General features: G+C 44.9%; 1 protein-coding gene across 7 annotated transcripts in view; it reads right to left on the reverse strand.

Moving 5' to 3' along the window:
* The window catches only part of EVA1C (eva-1 homolog C), a 117,653-nt gene that overhangs the window by 92,486 nt on the left and 7,221 nt on the right, over positions 1-17,946 (reverse strand). The window contains exon 1 of one of the 7 annotated variants that reach the window (XM_055279496.2): positions 8,728-9,145. The exons of 5 other annotated variants lie outside the window; for them this stretch is intronic. Coding sequence is in view for 1 of the 2 variants with exons in the window: in XM_055279495.2 (XP_055135470.1) it covers positions 7,378-7,447 (70 nt within the window). In the remaining variant the exon portion in view is untranslated. Of the gene's footprint in view, positions 1-7,377; positions 7,572-8,727; positions 9,146-17,946 lie in introns of those variants that run through there. One more of the 7 variants, XM_055279495.2, reaches the window with a different exon arrangement.

A 17,946-nucleotide genomic window follows, 5' to 3' on the forward strand; every position in this document is an offset into this window, starting at 1 on the left:
TGTAGTCACACAGGGCCCCATGCTGAGAGGGACCCCGAGCTTGGCTTAATGCTCTGCTGTTACTGTCTTAAAATTCCGCCTCATTTTATGTTTGAATCTATGTTTTGTTTTGTTTTGTTTTGAGAAAGAGTCTAGCTCTGTCGTCCAGGCTGGAGTGCAGTGGCGCCATCTCGGCTCACTGCGACCTCCACCTGCCAGGCTCAAGTGATTCTCCTGCCTCAGCCTCCCAAGTAGCTGGGACTACAGCCACCTGCCACCACACCCGGCTAATTTTTGTATTTTTAGTAGAGAATGGGTTTCGCCATATTGGCCAGGCTGGTCTTGAACTCCTGACCTCAAGTGATCTGCCCACCTTGGCCTCCCAAAGTGCTGGGATTACAGGCGTGAGCCACCACGCCCAGTTTGAATCTATGTTTTATCAGTGAAATCCAACGGGGCAATAGAACATGTGTGTGGGCAGATGAGACACCAACAATATGAGTTACCCCCGTCCCTTGCCACCACACTCCCCATGGCGTGTCTGCCGTGCCCTGAGCATAGAATCTTGGGGGGTCCGCAGTGCAAGGGAGCCCAGCAAGGCTCCAAGTGAGCATAAGTGAAGCCTACTATGTCCACAACGGAGTCTGCGGGAGATGCTGACAGCACCAAGAGGTCGCGCTTTCTCTTATTATAGAATCAGAATTGAAAATCAAGTCAATGGCATTCGAAGAAACAGGAACAAACAAGAAACCCTCTCCCAACCTTTTCTACTCATCTGATTCCCTGTAGTAGCCAACCACTTCCACTGGAAATGATGACATAGGAGAGGCAAAGATAGCAGAGTCATAGTTATTTTTCCTTTCAATTCTTCCTTACACATCAGTAAGCCAAAGGTAGAGTGGTAGTAGATTGTATAGGTGTGAAAAAGTGAAATAAAAACAACTGAATGGCTGGGTGTGGTGGCTCATGTCTGTAATCCCAGCATTTTGGGAGGCCGAGGTGGGTGGATCACAAGGTCAGGAGTTCGAGAACGGCCTGGCCAACATGGCAAAACCCCGTCTCCATTAAAAATACAAAAATTAGGCGGGTGTGGTGGCGGGCTCCTGTAATCCCAGCTACTCAGGAGGCTAAAGGAGGAGAATGGCTTGAACCCGGGAGGCAGAGGTTGCAGTGAGCCGAGATCTCACCACTGCACTCCAGCCTGGGCAAGAGAGCAAGACTCCGTCTCAGGGAAAAACAAACAAACAAACAAACAAACAAAAAACAGCTGAATTAGTTTCCTGCAACATCTCACTGTTTCTGTGAGGCAAAAAATCCCCACATGCAAAGTACAAATTATGTCATTTCTGTGATTCCACATTTGAGTCCAGTGTTCCTATTTAAATCTGGCATTGCACAATGTAAAGAGGAACAGTATAATCCATGCTAGTAATTTAAAATGTTAATTTTTCTTTACTTAGAAGGACATTAAATAACAAATGAAAGCATCATGATAAATTGAGACACAGAGACCACAGAAGAAAGAAAATGCTTTATATGTTAGTACTTCAGCAGTGCTTTTCCTCTGATTTTTGAATAAGGGGCCCATGTTTTCATCTTGCACTGGGCCTTGCGAATTCTACAGCTGGTCCTGACTGTAAAGACAGGGATTTAGCCATAAAATCAGCAGGGGTTGGTCATGGGGATATAGAGGATTTAGGCATGGCTGCAGGGTTTTCAGCTGATGGTACCATTGGCTGGGAAATCTAGGAAATCCAGCATTGAAGGACAGGCTTTGTGAATCTGTTGTGGATGGGCTGAGCCTGCAGTGGCCATGGGGCATCCTGCCTGGGAGGAAGGCGAGCAGCAATTCATCAGCACAGGTGGTGGCTGAGGCTCAGGAGGGGCTCATAAGGCAGGAACTGTGGGCAGGGATGCTGGGGAAGGCAGACATTTAGGAGATAGGACAACAGCTGGGTATGGTGGCTCACACCTGTGATCCCAGCTACTCAGGAGGCTGAGACAGGAGGATAGCTCGAGGCCAGGGGTTCAAGATCAGCGTGCATAACATAATGAGACCCCATTTCCCCTCCAAAAAAATTAATAAAAAGTAAAAATACAAAAAACGAGATGGGACAACAAAGAAGGCCTCAAAAAGGAGATGGAGAGGAAGGGGACAGGAGGAAAGGGGAGAGCGAAGGTGACAGCCAGAAGCAGGCATGAGAGGTTCCCTAGAGTGGGGTTTTATTATCTCAAGTGACCATGAGCAAATTACTGAACCTCTCTGTGCTGCAGACATCATGGACAATATGAAGATAAAATGAAGACAATAACAACAGCACTTATGGGCAGGGCAGTTGTGGTGAAGATTAAATGAAGAGTTTATATGGGAAGGGCTCAGAATGCTGCTGTATTAAATGCCTTGGGCTGCTGTAACAAGGTACCACAAGCTGGGTGGCTTGGAACTACAGAAATGCATCGTCTCACACCTGCAGGCCAGAAGGCTGAGATGAAGGCGTTGTCAGGGCCATGCGCCCTCTGAGGATGCTAGGGAAGGATCTCCCTCCCAGCTTCTGCCAGCTCCTTAGCTTGTGGCAGCATAAGTCCAATCTTCATGCAGCCTTCTCCCTGTGTGCATCTGTGTCCAAAATTTCCCCTTTCTATATCTATATCTATATATAGATAATTTTATTTATTTATTTATTTATTTATTTATTTATTTTATTTTTTTGAGATGGAGTCTTGCTCTTTCGCCCAGGCCGGAGTGCAGTGGTACTATCTCGGCTCACTGCAAGCTCCTCCTCCTGGGTTCACGCCATTCTCCTGCCTCAGCCTCCCGAGTAGCTGGGACTACAGGCGCCCGCCGCCTTGCCCCACTAATTTTTTGTATTTTTAGTAAAGATGGGGTTTCACTGTGTTAGCCAGGATGGTCTCGATCTCCTGACCTCGTGATCTGCCTGTCTCGGCCTCCCAAAGTGCTGGGATTACAGGTGTGAGCCACCGCGCCCAGCCTATTTATTTATTTTGAGACAGAATCCTGCTCTGTTACCCAGGCTGGAGTGCAGTGGTGCGATCTTAGCTCACTGCCACTTCCGCCTCCCGGGTTCAAGCAATTATCCTGCCTCAGCTTCCCAAGTAGCTGGGATTACAGGTGCCTGCCACTATGCCCAGCTAATTTTTTTGTATTTTTAGTAGAGACAGGTTTCCGCATGTTGGCCAGGCTGGTCTTGAATTCCTGACCTCAAGTGATCCACCCGCCTTGGCCTCCCAAAGTGCTAAGATTACAGGCGTGAACCACTGTGCCTGGCCTATTTTATTATTTTTTAACAGAGATAGGCGTCTTGCTATGTTGGCCAGATTGGTCTTGAACCTTGGCCTCAAGTGATCCTCCCACCTCAGCCTCCCAAAGTGCTAGGATTACAGGCGTGAGCCACTGTGCCCGGCCTATTTTATTATTATTTTTTAATAGAGATGGGCGTCTCCCTATGTTGGCCAGGTTGGTCTTGAACTTTGGCCTCAAGTGATCCTCTTGCCTCAGCCTCGCAAAGTGCTAGGATTACAGGCATGAGCCACTGCACCTGGCCAATTTCCTCTTTCCATAAGGACACCCATTATACTGGATAAAGCCCACTCTATCAACCTCATTTTAACTTGACTAACTTTGTAATGACTATCTCCAAATATGTCACATTTTGAGGTACTGGGGGTCAGGACTCCAAGAAGTTTTTTGTGGGAGAGGGGATGCAATTCAACCCACAACAGTGCCCTGCTCTGTGAAACGTTCACCTTTATGAATGTGACGACCTCCACGAGTTGTTTTCTTCAAAGGTATGAGGAAGAGACCAGTGAGGGACAACCTAAGGGGGGGGAACTTAAATTTGTTGTGGCCACAATCTCCACAACAACACGATGTTTCTCCTGCAGCACTTAGCAGCCCAGGTGAAGGTAAATATAAGAAGGAGAGGGAACAAAGACAAGGGAGTGACACATCCTGATAACTCGCCAAAGACAACCACAGGCAGAAATACTGACGGCAGTGAGGCAGACAGGGAACACTGCTCATTGCTCTGCCTGCCTCACTTTTGTTCAGGGGCCACCAGGAGGCCTGAGGTCCCAGGTGGACAGAAATCACCACCACCCTCTCTCGGCCCCAACCAACATACGCACAGGAGGCAAACCAAGTTTTGATCATTTATTAAAACAAAAAGAGGTTAATCTGTGGGTAAAAAGGCCTTGTTTGCCAGCAGCTCAGAGGATGCCTTCAAGCTGACTGGCGCTGGTGCACTTTGAAGTGGGAAGCATCACATGGGTTCTGGAGATAAGCAATAGATAAACAACAGGAGTTACCAGAAGTGTCAAGCCAGGCATCACCTTAACAGAAATTATTCCTGGAGCTAATGTGGAAGTCATTAATCCCAAGAGAAAAGACAGAGGTGGGCGTGGTGGCTCATGCCTGTCATCTCAACACTTTGGGAGGCTGAGGCGGGAGGATCCCTTGAAGCCAAGAGTTCAAGATCAGCCTGGGCAACAAAGTGAGACCTCGTCTCTACAGAAAACTAAAATAAATAAAATAAATTAGCCACGTGCAGTGGTGCACACCTATAGTCCCAGCTACTCAGGAGGCTAAGGCAGGAGGATCACTTGAGCCCAGGAGGTCAAGGCTGCAGTGACCTATGATCACATCACTGCACTCCAGCCTGGGCAACAGAGCAAGACCCTGTCTCTAAAAATAAGAGGACAGAAGACAGATGAAGCACCTGCAAAGTGGGCCAAAACTTAGAAAAAGGGAATTGCTCTGTTTTAGATGAAGGATTGCGAAACAAAATTTCCAAGAGCAGCAATGAAAGGCCTGCCTACCACACTGTAGCCGTCAGCAAAACCACGAGTGGCAGACTCTGACTCTCCCACGCCCCTCTCGCTAACCCCAAACCCCTTCTAGACAGAATGCTCTCCTTCCTCTTCATCCTAACGCCAGGAGCAACTTTGGTGGTGCATTCCCCGGACCTGCCCCCTTTGCCAAAGCTCCAGCTTCCAGAGCCTTCCTTTCTTCTCTTCTGCTTTAAGGCTTGCTTACCCTGAGTTCAAGACCCTTACAGCCTTGTTAGATAAATGGCTACGGAAGATGATCGGTTACTCAGAGTGAGTATGGCTGATGACGGCTTCTGCAATATAATGCAATGAACCTGCGCCCACCTTCACTGAACGATCAACATTCACTTTGGTGTAATGGGGTAAACCATCAGCATGTCCCTCCTGATGTGATGCACAGAGAAGAACATGACACCATTGCTGTGATAGTCCCACCCTAAATGCATAAGCATATCACCGCCAAGAAACATCAGCCAAATCCAAAGTAAGGGACATTCTATCAAATAACCATCTTGCGTTCTTCAAGAATGCCAATACCAAGAAAGATAAAGAAAAACTGAGGAGCTGTTCCAGGCTAAAAGGGACCTACAGAGACACAACAACTGAAAATGATGCATGATCTGGGATTATATTTTGCTCCAATGTACATTATTGGGTTAACTGGCAAAATCTGAATGAGGTCCGTGCATTAGAAAACCGTATTGTAGCAGGGTTAGTTTCCTGATTTTGATCATTGCCTGATTATATAAGAGAAAGTCCTTGTTATTGAGGAATACACAGGAATATTTAAGGGTAAAGGATAACTAATCTGCCACTTAGAAAATAATAAAGCAAATGGGGTAAAATGGTAGCATTGGGGAATCTCAGCAAAGGGTATAAAGGATGTCTTTGTACTATTCTTGCAACGCTTCTGTGTCTGGAAAAATAATAATAAATATTACATATTTAATAACTAAATAAATGAAAAAGCATGCAATGTTTCTGCAGGTGTCAACCTTGGCAATGTAATAGGATCATCTCAGAAGCTCTGCATAAATATCAGTGCCCAGGCCCCAACCCAGAGATTCATAGTCAGTTAGCTGGGGGTGAAACTGCAAACACTGGCATGTGTGAAACACACCCCAAGGTCATTCTAGTGTGAAGCCAGAATAATGAGCAGCCAGCTTAGCCCTTAGTGTCGTTGGGTGACAGGACAGTTCTAGGCTGGGGACTTTCTGAGCCCCCCATGTCTGCTTGTTTTGAGAGCTGATCTTGGGGGCAGCATGGTGACTCAAAACAGGAGCACAGTTGTGGGTCCAGTCTTGGTCCTTCCACTAATAAGATGGGAGACATTGGGTCAGATCCCTTGCCTGTGCCAAGCCTGGGTTTTTCAGCTGTGGAATGAGGTTAACCAGGAAGTGCCTCAGAGGCCAATGTGCATTCAAGGAAGAAGATGCCCAGCTCAGTAACTGATATGGTGTGGCTGTGTCCCCCCGCAAATCTCTAATTGTAGTTCCCATAATCACCACATGTTGTGGGAGGGACCTAGTGGGAGGTAACTGAATCATGGGGTGGGTCTTTCCCTTGCTGTTCTCATGACATTGAATAAGTCTCACAAGATCTAATTTTTTTTTTTTTTTTTTTTTGAGACTGGGTCTCACTCTGTTGCCAAGGCTGGTGTGCAGTGGCGTGATCTCAGCTCACTGCAACCTCCGCCTCCTGGGTTTAAGCAATTTTCTTGCCTCAGCCTCCCCAGAATCTGGGACAACAGGCATGAGCTATCACGCCTGGCTAATTTTTGTATTTTTATTAGAGATGGGGTTTCAACATGTTGGCCACGCTGGTCTCAAACTCCTGATCTCAGGTGATCCACCCGCCTTGGCTTCCTAAAGTGCTGTGATTAGAGGTGAGAGCCACTGTGCCCTGCCTGATCTAATGGTTTTATAAAGGGGAGTTCCCCTGCACAAGCTCTCTTGCCTGCTGCCATGTAAGATGTGACTTTGCTCCTCCTCCACCTTCTGCCATAATCATGAGGCCTCCCCAGTCATGTGGATCTGTGAGTCCATTAAACCTCTTTTTCTTTATAAATTACCTAGTCTCAGGTATGTCTTTATTAGCAGAGTGAGAATGGACTAATACAGTAACCCTTACATCCCCAGACCCCAAAATGGAGTTGCCACAGGATGGCAGTCTGAAACCCTTGTGATGTCCAGCTGGCAGAAAGGAATTTGGGTGAGTAGGGCAGGCCAACTTCTGGTATTGCTGGTGGGTCCTGTCATTGTGTGGGTGACTCCTTGCACCCCTGGCCCTTCATAGGACCAAATTCTGGGAGGGTTCTTGGGAAAGGGGCTAGAGAAGGCAAGAGGACACCAATCTTCTTCCAGGCAGTAGGAAGGCAAGCCGGAGAGGCCAAGCTCCCAAGTAAACTGAGGCACCTCCACTGGCCCCTTTGTGAGGCACACTTGACCTGGGTTTTATGGAAAGGAAGTGCCCTCACCAAAGGGTGCTAAGCAAGGCCCCAGGCTCCACACCTGATCCCAGGTGCCCCCCTCTGCCCTGCCCTACACTCACCTAAAGGTGTCCTGCCCAGAGTCGTGGCCTCAGGCCACACGTGGCTACTGGGCACTTGAGATGTGGCCATCTCAATTGAGATATGCTGTTAGTGTAAAATATACACTAGATTTCCAAGCCTTCATAAGCAAAAAAAAAAAGAACATAAAATATCTCATTAAGAATTTTTAAGTATTCATTAATGTTGAAATAATAATATTTTGAATATATTGGTTAAATAAAGTTTACTAGGAGAATTCATTTTACCCCTTTTACTTTTTCTAATGTGGCGACTAAATTATTTAATGTTACATATGTGGATTACATTATATTTCTATTGGACAGCTCTGTTCTCAAGTCTGCACATTGTCCTTTTGTGGCTTATTTCCCTGATAATTTTATTAAAATTAAAATGAGGGGCCAGGTGCAGTGACTCACACCTATAATCTCAGCATTTTGGGAGGCCGAGGCAGGTGGATCACCTGAGGTCAGGAGTTCGAGACCTGCCTGGCCAACATGGTGAAACCCTGTCTCTACTAAAAATACAAAAATTAGCCGGGCGTAGGGGTGTGTGACTATAATCCCAGCTACTCGGGAGGCTGAGGCAGGAGAATCACTTGAATCCTGGAGGCAGAAGTAGCAGTGAGCCAAGATCACGCCACTGCACTCCAGCCTGGGGGACAAGAGCGAAAATCCATCTCTAAATAAATAAATAAAATTGAGGGCCAGGCACGGTGGCTCACACCCGTAATCCCAGCACTTTGGGAGGCTGAGGCAAGAGGATTACCTGAGGTCAGGAGTTCAAGACCAGCCTAGCCAACATGGTGAAATCCTGTCTCTACTAAAAATACAAAAATTAGCTGGGCTTTGTGGTGGATGCCTGAAATCCCAGCTACTCGGGAGGCTGAGGAAGGAGAATCACTTGAACCCGGGAGGTAAGGTTGCAGTGAGCTGAGATTGCACCAAGGTGCTCCAGCCTGGGCGACAGAGCGAGACCCTGTCTCAAATAAATAAATAAATAAATAAATAAATAAATAAATAAATAAAAATTGAGGAAGGATTGAGCATGCAAAATAGAATCAACCTTTGACCCTGAATACCCTGCAGTGAGAATTCCCCTGTGGTTCTCAGGCTTTTGTAATCCCAGCAAATACACTCTTCCCTCAGGTTCACTAAAATGCAGATACTGTGAGATAATGCTCATTTCTCACAGCTTGCTTGAATAATAATAATGATCATTATAGTAATTTACAACTTAAGGGTCAACACTGCCTTTTTAACCCAGCCTATGAGACTGAATCATAAACGTGACATTCTTTAAAGTACAGCTCTCAGTTAATATACCAGACTGCATAAACTCTAATAACTTACCTTTCCAAGGAAAGAGAATATGTGGGTAATGAAGACAAATGGTGGAGAGTAGACTCTCATCAAAGACCCTCTGGCAGTAATGAGTTGCATTCCAGAAGGTTCCAGAAGGTTCAGTGGAAGGCTGCAGTTTGGGATTGGTTCTCAGGTGTCTGTCTCACTCCTTTCTAAAGATGAAGGCTCCTGGTTCGTGTTTTAGCTACACCCACAGGAGCAATAGACTAAGACATTCCTCCACACAATAACAGACCCAGCCAGTGCAGAGCCATGTGGGTCTTATCTGTCCTGTTGTCCACAGTCTGGTTTTATCTTAGACCCAGCCTGGTGCAATCCATGTTGTGTATTGGCACTCCACTTAAGTTTCCTGTTTGTAAAAAGTCCCTTTCATTCGGTGATTCCTCAGGGCTTTAGGGGAACTTTCTGAAAACCAGGAAGAAGGAAATAAAGGTTGTTTTGCTGAGGATGGGTGACGTTGGGTGCAGGACCCAAATGAATGGTTTGAGCAGAAAGTCGCCTCCACACTGGACTAATGCTTGGCAACATTATGGGAAAATTTCTGAGCCCAGAAGTTTATCATCTATTCACAGTTCAGAGGGATCCAGGGGTCAGATACAATGCTTCAGTTCTTTTTTAAAAATATAGAGTACATAATCTTTATCAACAAGAGAAGTCAAGGGACATGGAGGACAAACTGTGCACTCTACATAAAGTGTACATGTAATGAGAAAAGTCACTGTCCACTCTTTAAGGTCCAGGGAAGAAAACAACTAGGAAAAGAGAAACTTCAAAAACAAGTTCTTCCTGCTTTTTTTTTTTTTTTTTTTTAATAGAGATGGAGTCCTGCCATGTTGCCCAGGCTTGTCTCAAACTCCTGCCTTCAAGCCATCCTCCCACCTTGGCCTCCCACAGTGCTGAGATTGTAGGTATGAGCCACTGTGCCTGGCCTCTGCCTTTTTTTTTTTTTTTTTTTTTTCCCTGAGATGGAGACTTGCTGTCACCAGGCTGGAGTGCAGTGGTGCAATATCGACTCACTGCAACCTCCGCCTCCCAGGTTCAAGCGATTCTCCTGCCTCAGCCTCCCAAGTAGCCGGGACTACAGGCATGTGCCACCACGCCCAGCTAATTTTTGTATTTTTAGTAGAGATGGGGTTTTACCACATTGGCCAGGATGGTCTCAATCTCTTGACCTCGTGATCTTTCCGCCTCAGCCTCCCAAAGTGCTGGGATTACAAGCATGAGCCACCACGCCCGGCCTCTGCCTATTTTTTACACCGTCTATACCCAGCAGTAAATACTCAATTCAAGAGGCATTTGAGAAGATCAATAATGTCTTTAGGCCTGCGTTTCCAAACTATATAGAAACAAAGAATAGTAAGGTCTTGCAAGAAGATGCTCTGAAAACAAATTGATTATATCCATCGTCAAATGTTTTTACTTTTATTGCAGGAAGCCATATTCATTTAAGAGCCACAGTAATCTTTGCTTAAGAACGCGGTGCCTTTTTATTAAAAGGGTGTGAAGGGAAAAGATGCTTCAGTTTTTTAATCTGAGCTGATTCTGAAAACTGAAGTTCTATGGCACCAAAGTGAGCAGGAATGAGAAAATGCCCTCCCGTTGGACAGCATTCGTACATCACCCACTTGAAAGTTAAATCTGAAACAGAGTTCTGACAGGCCTGCTATTTTCTTCAGTGCCAAGAGCCACACAATAGACCTTTTTTTGGGACAAAGCTCTTAAAATGCTTGGAAATTCAGATGCACTGAGTCACAAAACTGTACAAATACTGCACACCCATTCCTGCTGGTGCCCCTGCTCGCTCTCTTGGAAACAATACTACATTTTCCCTGTGTTTGGCAGAAGGAAAAAAATATTTTAAGTAGAGTTGTGACTTGTCTGAAGGGGTGACGGAGGGAGGCACGCTCAGAAAGTGGAAGCTGCTCTGCAGTCTTGAGGCCTCTGGGCAGGGATGGTAGTTACCATTTCAGAGGAGTCTGTTGACTCCTCCTTCTCGACGTGGGCTGTAAAACGATGCTCAGCCCCATGACCACACAAACTCCAGCGTATCTTGATAAGTGTATAACAGTAGCACAGACTGCTGAATGCACTGTTCACAAAGTAACACCCAAGCTGTCTGTATGTGAGTGCATGGAGGCTGGTGGGGTGGCAGGGGTTGGAGAGAGAGAGGTAGGGGGAATGACAGCAGGAACACAAGGAAGGAGGAAAGTCGGGGAGGCGGTGGGAGATGCCAAAAAAAAATCTCTGCATTATCTTCACAACTTTCTCTCTTCCTTTTTCATGTTCAAATCAAATTATCCACCCCCCATCATGCAACCATTTCACTGAGATTTTGAAATAATTGAGATGTGTTGCAAACACATCCTCGCACTTCAAGTGAGCAAGTGACTTCAAGTCTGAACACCTCTCCAGAGCAATATTTCACTTTGACGTTAACGATGGCCAAGAGTCTAGCTTGAGATGAAGGCAAAAGGGCCAAACACATAGACAAGGTTCTTGGAGGAAAGGAAGGGGGAAAAATTCTGACTAAAACCCCACTGGGCTAGAGACGGTGGAGAAGCACAGCAGCCAGTGGATTTTCATTTCTTTGGCTTTATGGAACTGAAGACCTCCTTCGGGCTGTAGAAGGCAAGCTAGATTTGGAGAAGAGAGTCTTTCAGAGCTGTCTAGGGACTCCAGACTCAACTCTGATTCAAAAAAAAAGTTTTCACTTTTTTCAGGTTCTAAAAGTGTGTGAAATAAAACAAGGACAAATCTGCTGGTCTAGCCCAGGGTTCCTCAACCTTAGCACGAGGACTGCATGATTCTTTGCTGTGGGGGCGTTGTCCTGGACGTTGTAAGATGTTTAGCGGTGTCCCTGGCTTCCACTCACTAAGAGGCTGTGACAAAGAAAATTGCCTCCAGAGATTGCCAGATATTCCCAAGGGACAAAATCACTCTTGAATTGAGAATCACTGGTTTCAACTAAACATTCGGAAAAGCAAAATGTTCACTGGGTAAAGATCGCCATCCCCTGTAAAGACCATATAGCATTTTTGGCAAATGTTGACAAACCCAAATAACCTGCCTTGACTTGAATAGCCAGGGAGAGACACAGAAATCTGAGACAAGAAAAGACCTTTTGCCTCAAAGCCTTAGTTTATGGTTTTTGAGAGCTCTAACACTAATAAAAAATAATCCTGGGCCAGGCACAGTGGCTCCTATCTGTAATCCCAGCACTTTGGGAGGCTGAGACAGGAGAATCGCTTGAGGCTAGGAGTTTGAGACCAGCCTGGGCAATCTAGCAAGACCCTGTCTCTACAAAATACTTTTTTTTTTTTTTTTTTTTTTTTTTTTTGAGATGGAGTCTTGCTCTGTCTCCCAGGCTGCAGTGCAGTTGCATGATCTCGGCCCACTATAACCTCTGCCTCCTGGGTTCAAGCGATTCTCCTACCTCAGCCTACTGAGTAGCTGGGATTTACAGGGGCATGCCACCACACCCAGCTAATTTTTTTTTTTTTTTTTTAGTAGAGATGGGATTTCACCATGTTTGCCAGGCTGGTCTCGAACTCCTGACCTCAGGTGATCTGCCCACCTCAGCCTCCCACAGTTCTGGGATTACAGGTGTGAGCCACTGCACCCACCCTACAAAATACTTTAAAAAATTAGCGGGGTGTGTAGTCCCAGCTACCTGGGAGGCTGAGGCAGGAGGAGCTGTTGAGCCCAGGAGGTTGAGGCTGCAGTGAGTCACAATCATGCCAGTACACTCCAGCGTGGGTAACAGAATGAGACTCTGTCAGAAATCATCATCAATCATCACCATCATCACATCATCATCATCATCCTGGGACATTCTAACTTAAAAAAAAAATACGGAAAGCAGATGAGAGGCACCTTTGCACTTGAAAGTGGAACAAGCAAGACCACAAGATCTGCTCTGTGTGGTTCTCCACAGCCTGCTGTGACCAGTTCCACAGCGTGGGACCACAGCACTGGGGTTCTCAAGACCTCTTTTCATTCTGAGTCTTTGTGTCCAGGGTGACCTGTCCACAAAGCATTTTGCATCATTAGCTTTGGAAGGAGTGTTGAGGCATTCAGGTCTCAGATAATAGAACAAAGTGTTTAAAATGACTATCCCTTAATTTTACAAGGAAATTGACAAAGGGAGGCATGTAAGCCTGAACTTGGGTTCAGTGTACATTTTTTTTAATGAAAAAGAGACTGTAAAATTGTGTGAATTTCTTCAAGTATATCCCTCCAAAGCTGTACAAATTGGCCTTCTAGATAAGATCATACATTCCCATTTCCACCTGTCGTCTCCTGTTGAGCAGGCAGGGAGGGAAAAGGACCTGGTGACCTGGGTCTCTCTTGTTCCTCAGTACAGTACGATGATTTATGATTTCTAAGCCTGAGAATTTCAGAAGTCACTGGACATGAAAAGAGTGAAAAATCTTCTAAGTCAAGAGAAAGAAAGGAGATGACTTGGTAGCACAGCGTGCTCTTCTCAGACTCTGAAACACTACTCTGAAAGCTGTCACGAGTATGCATCGCATGGGCCTTTGCAGACAAAAAGGGTTATTTTATCCAGATTATTCCCCCACATTGCAGGGGAAAAGGGACTCATTTGTAATCATCAAAGGAATGCTGACAGACTTGAAATGGGATTACACTCTATTATACTCATCCGAATTAAAGATTTGTTTTGGAGATCATTCTTAGGTTTCTTCCTCTCTGCTCCTCCAGCCCCAAATGAGGTGATTTGTATTCACGGGGCATCAGAGGCAGACATGAAATCAGACTGTTCGCAAACATACATTTCAGACTCCGGGGCCTGAGTTTTGAATTTTAATGTTGCCTGGTTTTCTGCGTGTGGAAAACTTGGCTCTCAGATTGAAATGAACCCTAAGCATCACTTCATCCAAGCATCGTTTCATTCTCTAACTTGTTAGTGCAGGAGAAATTCATTTCCAGAGGCTTGAGTGAGCAAATGATACAGGTGTCGGAGAGAACATAAGGGTGAGAAATTCATGTAAGGAAATGTAAAATCTATGCATAGCCAGAGTCATCTAGTAGGTCTGTGGACACACTTCCAAACACTCAGTTCCAAGCTCTGTGGTTTGCTTACTAGTTTTTGGAGAATGTGACCTGCCAAATCGATTGCTCATCCCTCAAACTCCTCTGTAATGTGTGTGTCCATGAACCCACTAAAAAGCAAGCTCCCCCAGGAAAGGAATGATTTTTTGGAGTAGGTTGTACCATATCTAGCACAGCATCTGGTACCTGAGAGGCTTTAGACTGTTTCCCATTCTTCCCTACAGAATTTCTAGTGTGTGGTCACCATGAAACTGAGGCTCACCTGTGGAGGAGCCTTGAGTATCTCAGGGTGGAAATTATAGTCCTTGGAAGAGCTCAAGTGGGACGAGAAAGTGTCTTATGACTTTTGCCATCAAAAGAGTGAAATATATTACAGAACATCCCTCTCAATATAAAAAGATTATACTCCCTCAGCAGGAAGACAGAGCAAGGAATGTGGATAAAGTACATTCAAAGTTGTACCATTTCTTTGTCCACCATTTTTTTTTTTTTTGAGACAGAGTCTCACTCTGTTGCCCAGGCTGGAGTGCAGTGGCACGATTTTGGCTCACTGCAACCTCCACCTCCCATGTTCAAGCGATTCTCCTGCCTCAGCCTCATGAGTAGCTGGGATTACAGATGCGCACCACCATGCCCAGCTAATTTTTGTATTTTTAGTACAGACACGGGTTTCACCAAGTTGGCCAGGCTGGTCTCGAACTCCTGACCTCAAGTGATCTGCCTCGGCCTCCCAAAGTGCTGGGATTACAGAGGTGAGCCACTGCGCCTGACCCCTTTAGTAGTTGTTTTAGTAAAGATTCATTAGCGGTAAATTTGTCTTTACTTCACACCCTCTTGAAAAGCAGTTAAGCTGGGTATATACTTCAGGACCGACGGTTGTTTTTTGTTTGTTTGTTTCTCAGAACCTGGAAAATATTTCACTGTCTATGGCTCCCACTGTTTTTGTTCCAAAGACTTTATAGATAACATTTCCTTTACTATCTGATTGCTTTTAAGACTGTCACTTTGTCTTTAGTATTTTATAGTTTCAGTATGACACATTCAGGTATAAATTTATTTTATTTATCTTCCTTGGAATGCTTAACTCTGAATCTTTCATCAATCCTTAAAAATTAATCCTAGGACTCCATCACTTTGAGTGTTGCCTCTCTCTCCTTTTCCCTACTTTCTTTTTCTGGAATACTGATCAGATGTATATTCAACCATCATTCCATCCTCCATGTCTTATGACTTTTCTTCCATGTTTTCCATATGTTTACCTGTTTTGCCTCATTCTGGATAATTTCTCCAGCTTTTTTTTCCACCTCACTGTTTCTCTCTTCAGCTATACCTAATCTGCTCTTCAACCTACCCGTCAGGCTTTTCATGTCAATGAATATATTTTTCGTGTTAGTAGATATATTTGATTCTTTTACAAATACACCTGTTTTTTCTCGATAGCCTTTTGTTCCTTTCTCATGTTTTAGATTCCTTCTTAAATTTCTTTTTAGAAATTTGCTCTGTTGCCCAGGCTGGAGTGCAGTGGCACAGTCTCAGCTCACTGCAACCTCCACCTCCCAGGTTCCAGTGATTCTCATGTCTCAGCCTTCCAAGTAGCTGGGATTACAGGCACCTACCACCACGCCCAGCCAATTTTTGTATTTTTTAGTAGAGACAGGGCTTCGCCATGTTGGCCAGCCTGGTCTTGAACTCCTGACCTCAGGTGATCCACCCAGCTCGGCCTCCCAAAGTGCTGGGATTACAGGCATGAGCCACCATGCCCAGCCCTAGATTCTCTCTTTTATTACTTAAGAACCATGTCATTGCTGCTGACTACTGCTCATATAATGTAATTTTGAATTGTGTGATCATAATCAGCAGCATTTCAGCTATAGGAATCTATAGATGGGCCTATATTGATGATATTCCCATGCAGGCAGTACCTGTGTGTTTGTTTTTGCCAGGTATCATGAGACAACTTTGTTAGTTTCTCAGCTTGGGTTTCCCAGTAAAGGTAATATGAATTCAAAACCCCGACTCCCCAAAAGGCAGAATTTTGATTACACCATCTCAAGAGACATTATTTTTTTCTCCAATCCTGAACCTAGGCTATGACAAGTTTCCTTGTCATCTTTCTTTACAAGAAGGCTGATTTGTTTTGCATCCACCTTTTAATGAGGTTTAGGCTTCCAAGGTCCTGGCTTTATATAGAGGTCTTTATTCTAATTCCTCACTTTACAGTGGTCTAACGCCTTATCGCCTGCACTCAGGCACCTGTTAAATCTTCATTGTCAAGACCATCAAGCAACTCCAACGTAGCCATAGGGTTAGCACCAGCTATCATCTCTAGTTCTCTATTCTCTCTTCATTTTTGTTTCCTGGATATTTCTTATATTTAACCACTCACCACTCATTCATGCATTAAAAGATGTTTCTTATATTTTATTCAGCATTTCTAGGTGTTTTGTTGGGGAAATAGTTTCAGAACACCAATTTCCAGAAACAAATTACAGACCCAATTCTATGATCAGTTCTTTGAAGCTAGATGGTACTATCTTTAAACAGGACAAGGAATGGACATTACTTACGTAAGTCCCGGGAAAGATTTGGCTCTAGTAAATGAAGAGATAAACATGACAGAAGTGCCACTGCTTTAAACTACATGTAATTTATTTTGTTTTCTTCCCTTGATATTAGAAAGGCTACCTGGATTCAAATCCCCAAAAGTTACTAAACCGCTCTTTGCCTCAGGTTCTTGAACTTTTTATACTAGCGTCTCCTTTATAGCTACAATTGGGAGGATTAAATGAGTTAATATGAAGTTCTTTGAACAGTGTCTGGCATAGAGTGCTTTACGTGCTTAATAAATTATTTTTAGGGTCAAGTGCAGTGGCTCACTCCTGTAATCCCAGCACTTTAGGAGACCAGGGCAGGTGGCTCTCTTGAGTCCAGGAGTTTGAGACCAGCCTGGGCAACATAGTGAGACCCTGTCTCTACAAAAAAATGCCAAAAAAATTAGCTAGGCCTGGTGGCCTGTGACTATAGTCCCAGCTGCTAGGGGGTGCTGAGGTGGGAGGATGGCTTGAGCCCCAGAGGTTGAGGCTGCAGTGAGCCGTGATTGCACCACTGTATTCCAGCCTGGGTGACAGAGCAAGACCCTATCTCAAAAGTAAAAAATATATATTTTTTTCTTTTTTCTTGAGACAAGGTCTCGCTCTATTGCCCAGACTGGAGTGCAGTGGCATGATCTTGGCTCACTGCAACCTCCGCTTCCCAGGCTCAAGCAATTCTCCTGCCTCAGCCTCCCGAGTAGCTGGGATTACCAGCGCCCACCACCATGCCTGGCTAATTTTTGTATTTTAAGTAGAGACAGGGTTTCACCATACGGGCCGGGCTGTAAAAATTTTTTAAAACCCTAAAAGTATTTTTAACTCACCAACTTTTTTACTCATGCTGACGGAAACCAAGTAAAGAAGTTACTGCCTTTGTTAAGCCGGTAGTGCACACATGGGAGCCAACTAAAGGGGTGGCAGAACGAGATACCCCAAGGGGCAAGGGGAAACTCAGAAGACACCAGAATCACTTGGTCAGCTGCCTTTCCAATCCGAGATTCTCTTTCCAGTACTAAAATCTTCGTGACTCTAGGATTTAGGATTTATGTTATTATGAGAAACCATTTCCTTACAGAAGGATACAAATATACCAGCCTCATTAAAATAGTGACAAAGTATCATAAACTTCAGACCTCTCCCCAGCCCCCATCCCTGCTCCCACCTTCTTGGTCCATTGCTCAGCTTCAGTGACAGTATGTTTTTTTGTTTGTTTTTGTTTTTTGTTTGTTTTTGTTTTTACACGATCTCACTCTGTCACCCAGGCTGAAGTGCAGAGGCGCGATTTCGGCTCACTGCAACCTTCATCTCCTGGGTTCAAGTGATTCTTCTGCCTCAGTCTTCCAAGTAGCTGGGATTACAGGAGCATGCCACTATGCCCAGCTAATTTTTGTATTTTTAGTACAGATGGGGTTTCACCATTTTGGCCAGGCTGGTCTCGAACTCCTGACATCAAATGATTCACCTGCCTCTGCCTCCCAAAGTGTTGGGATTACAAGCATGAGCCACAGTGCCCGGCCATCAGTACGGATATTTAAAACCCGAT

Source organism: Symphalangus syndactylus, chromosome 5, assembly GCF_028878055.3.
Source record: "Symphalangus syndactylus isolate Jambi chromosome 5, NHGRI_mSymSyn1-v2.1_pri, whole genome shotgun sequence".
Lineage (NCBI taxonomy): Eukaryota > Metazoa > Chordata > Mammalia > Primates > Hylobatidae > Symphalangus > Symphalangus syndactylus.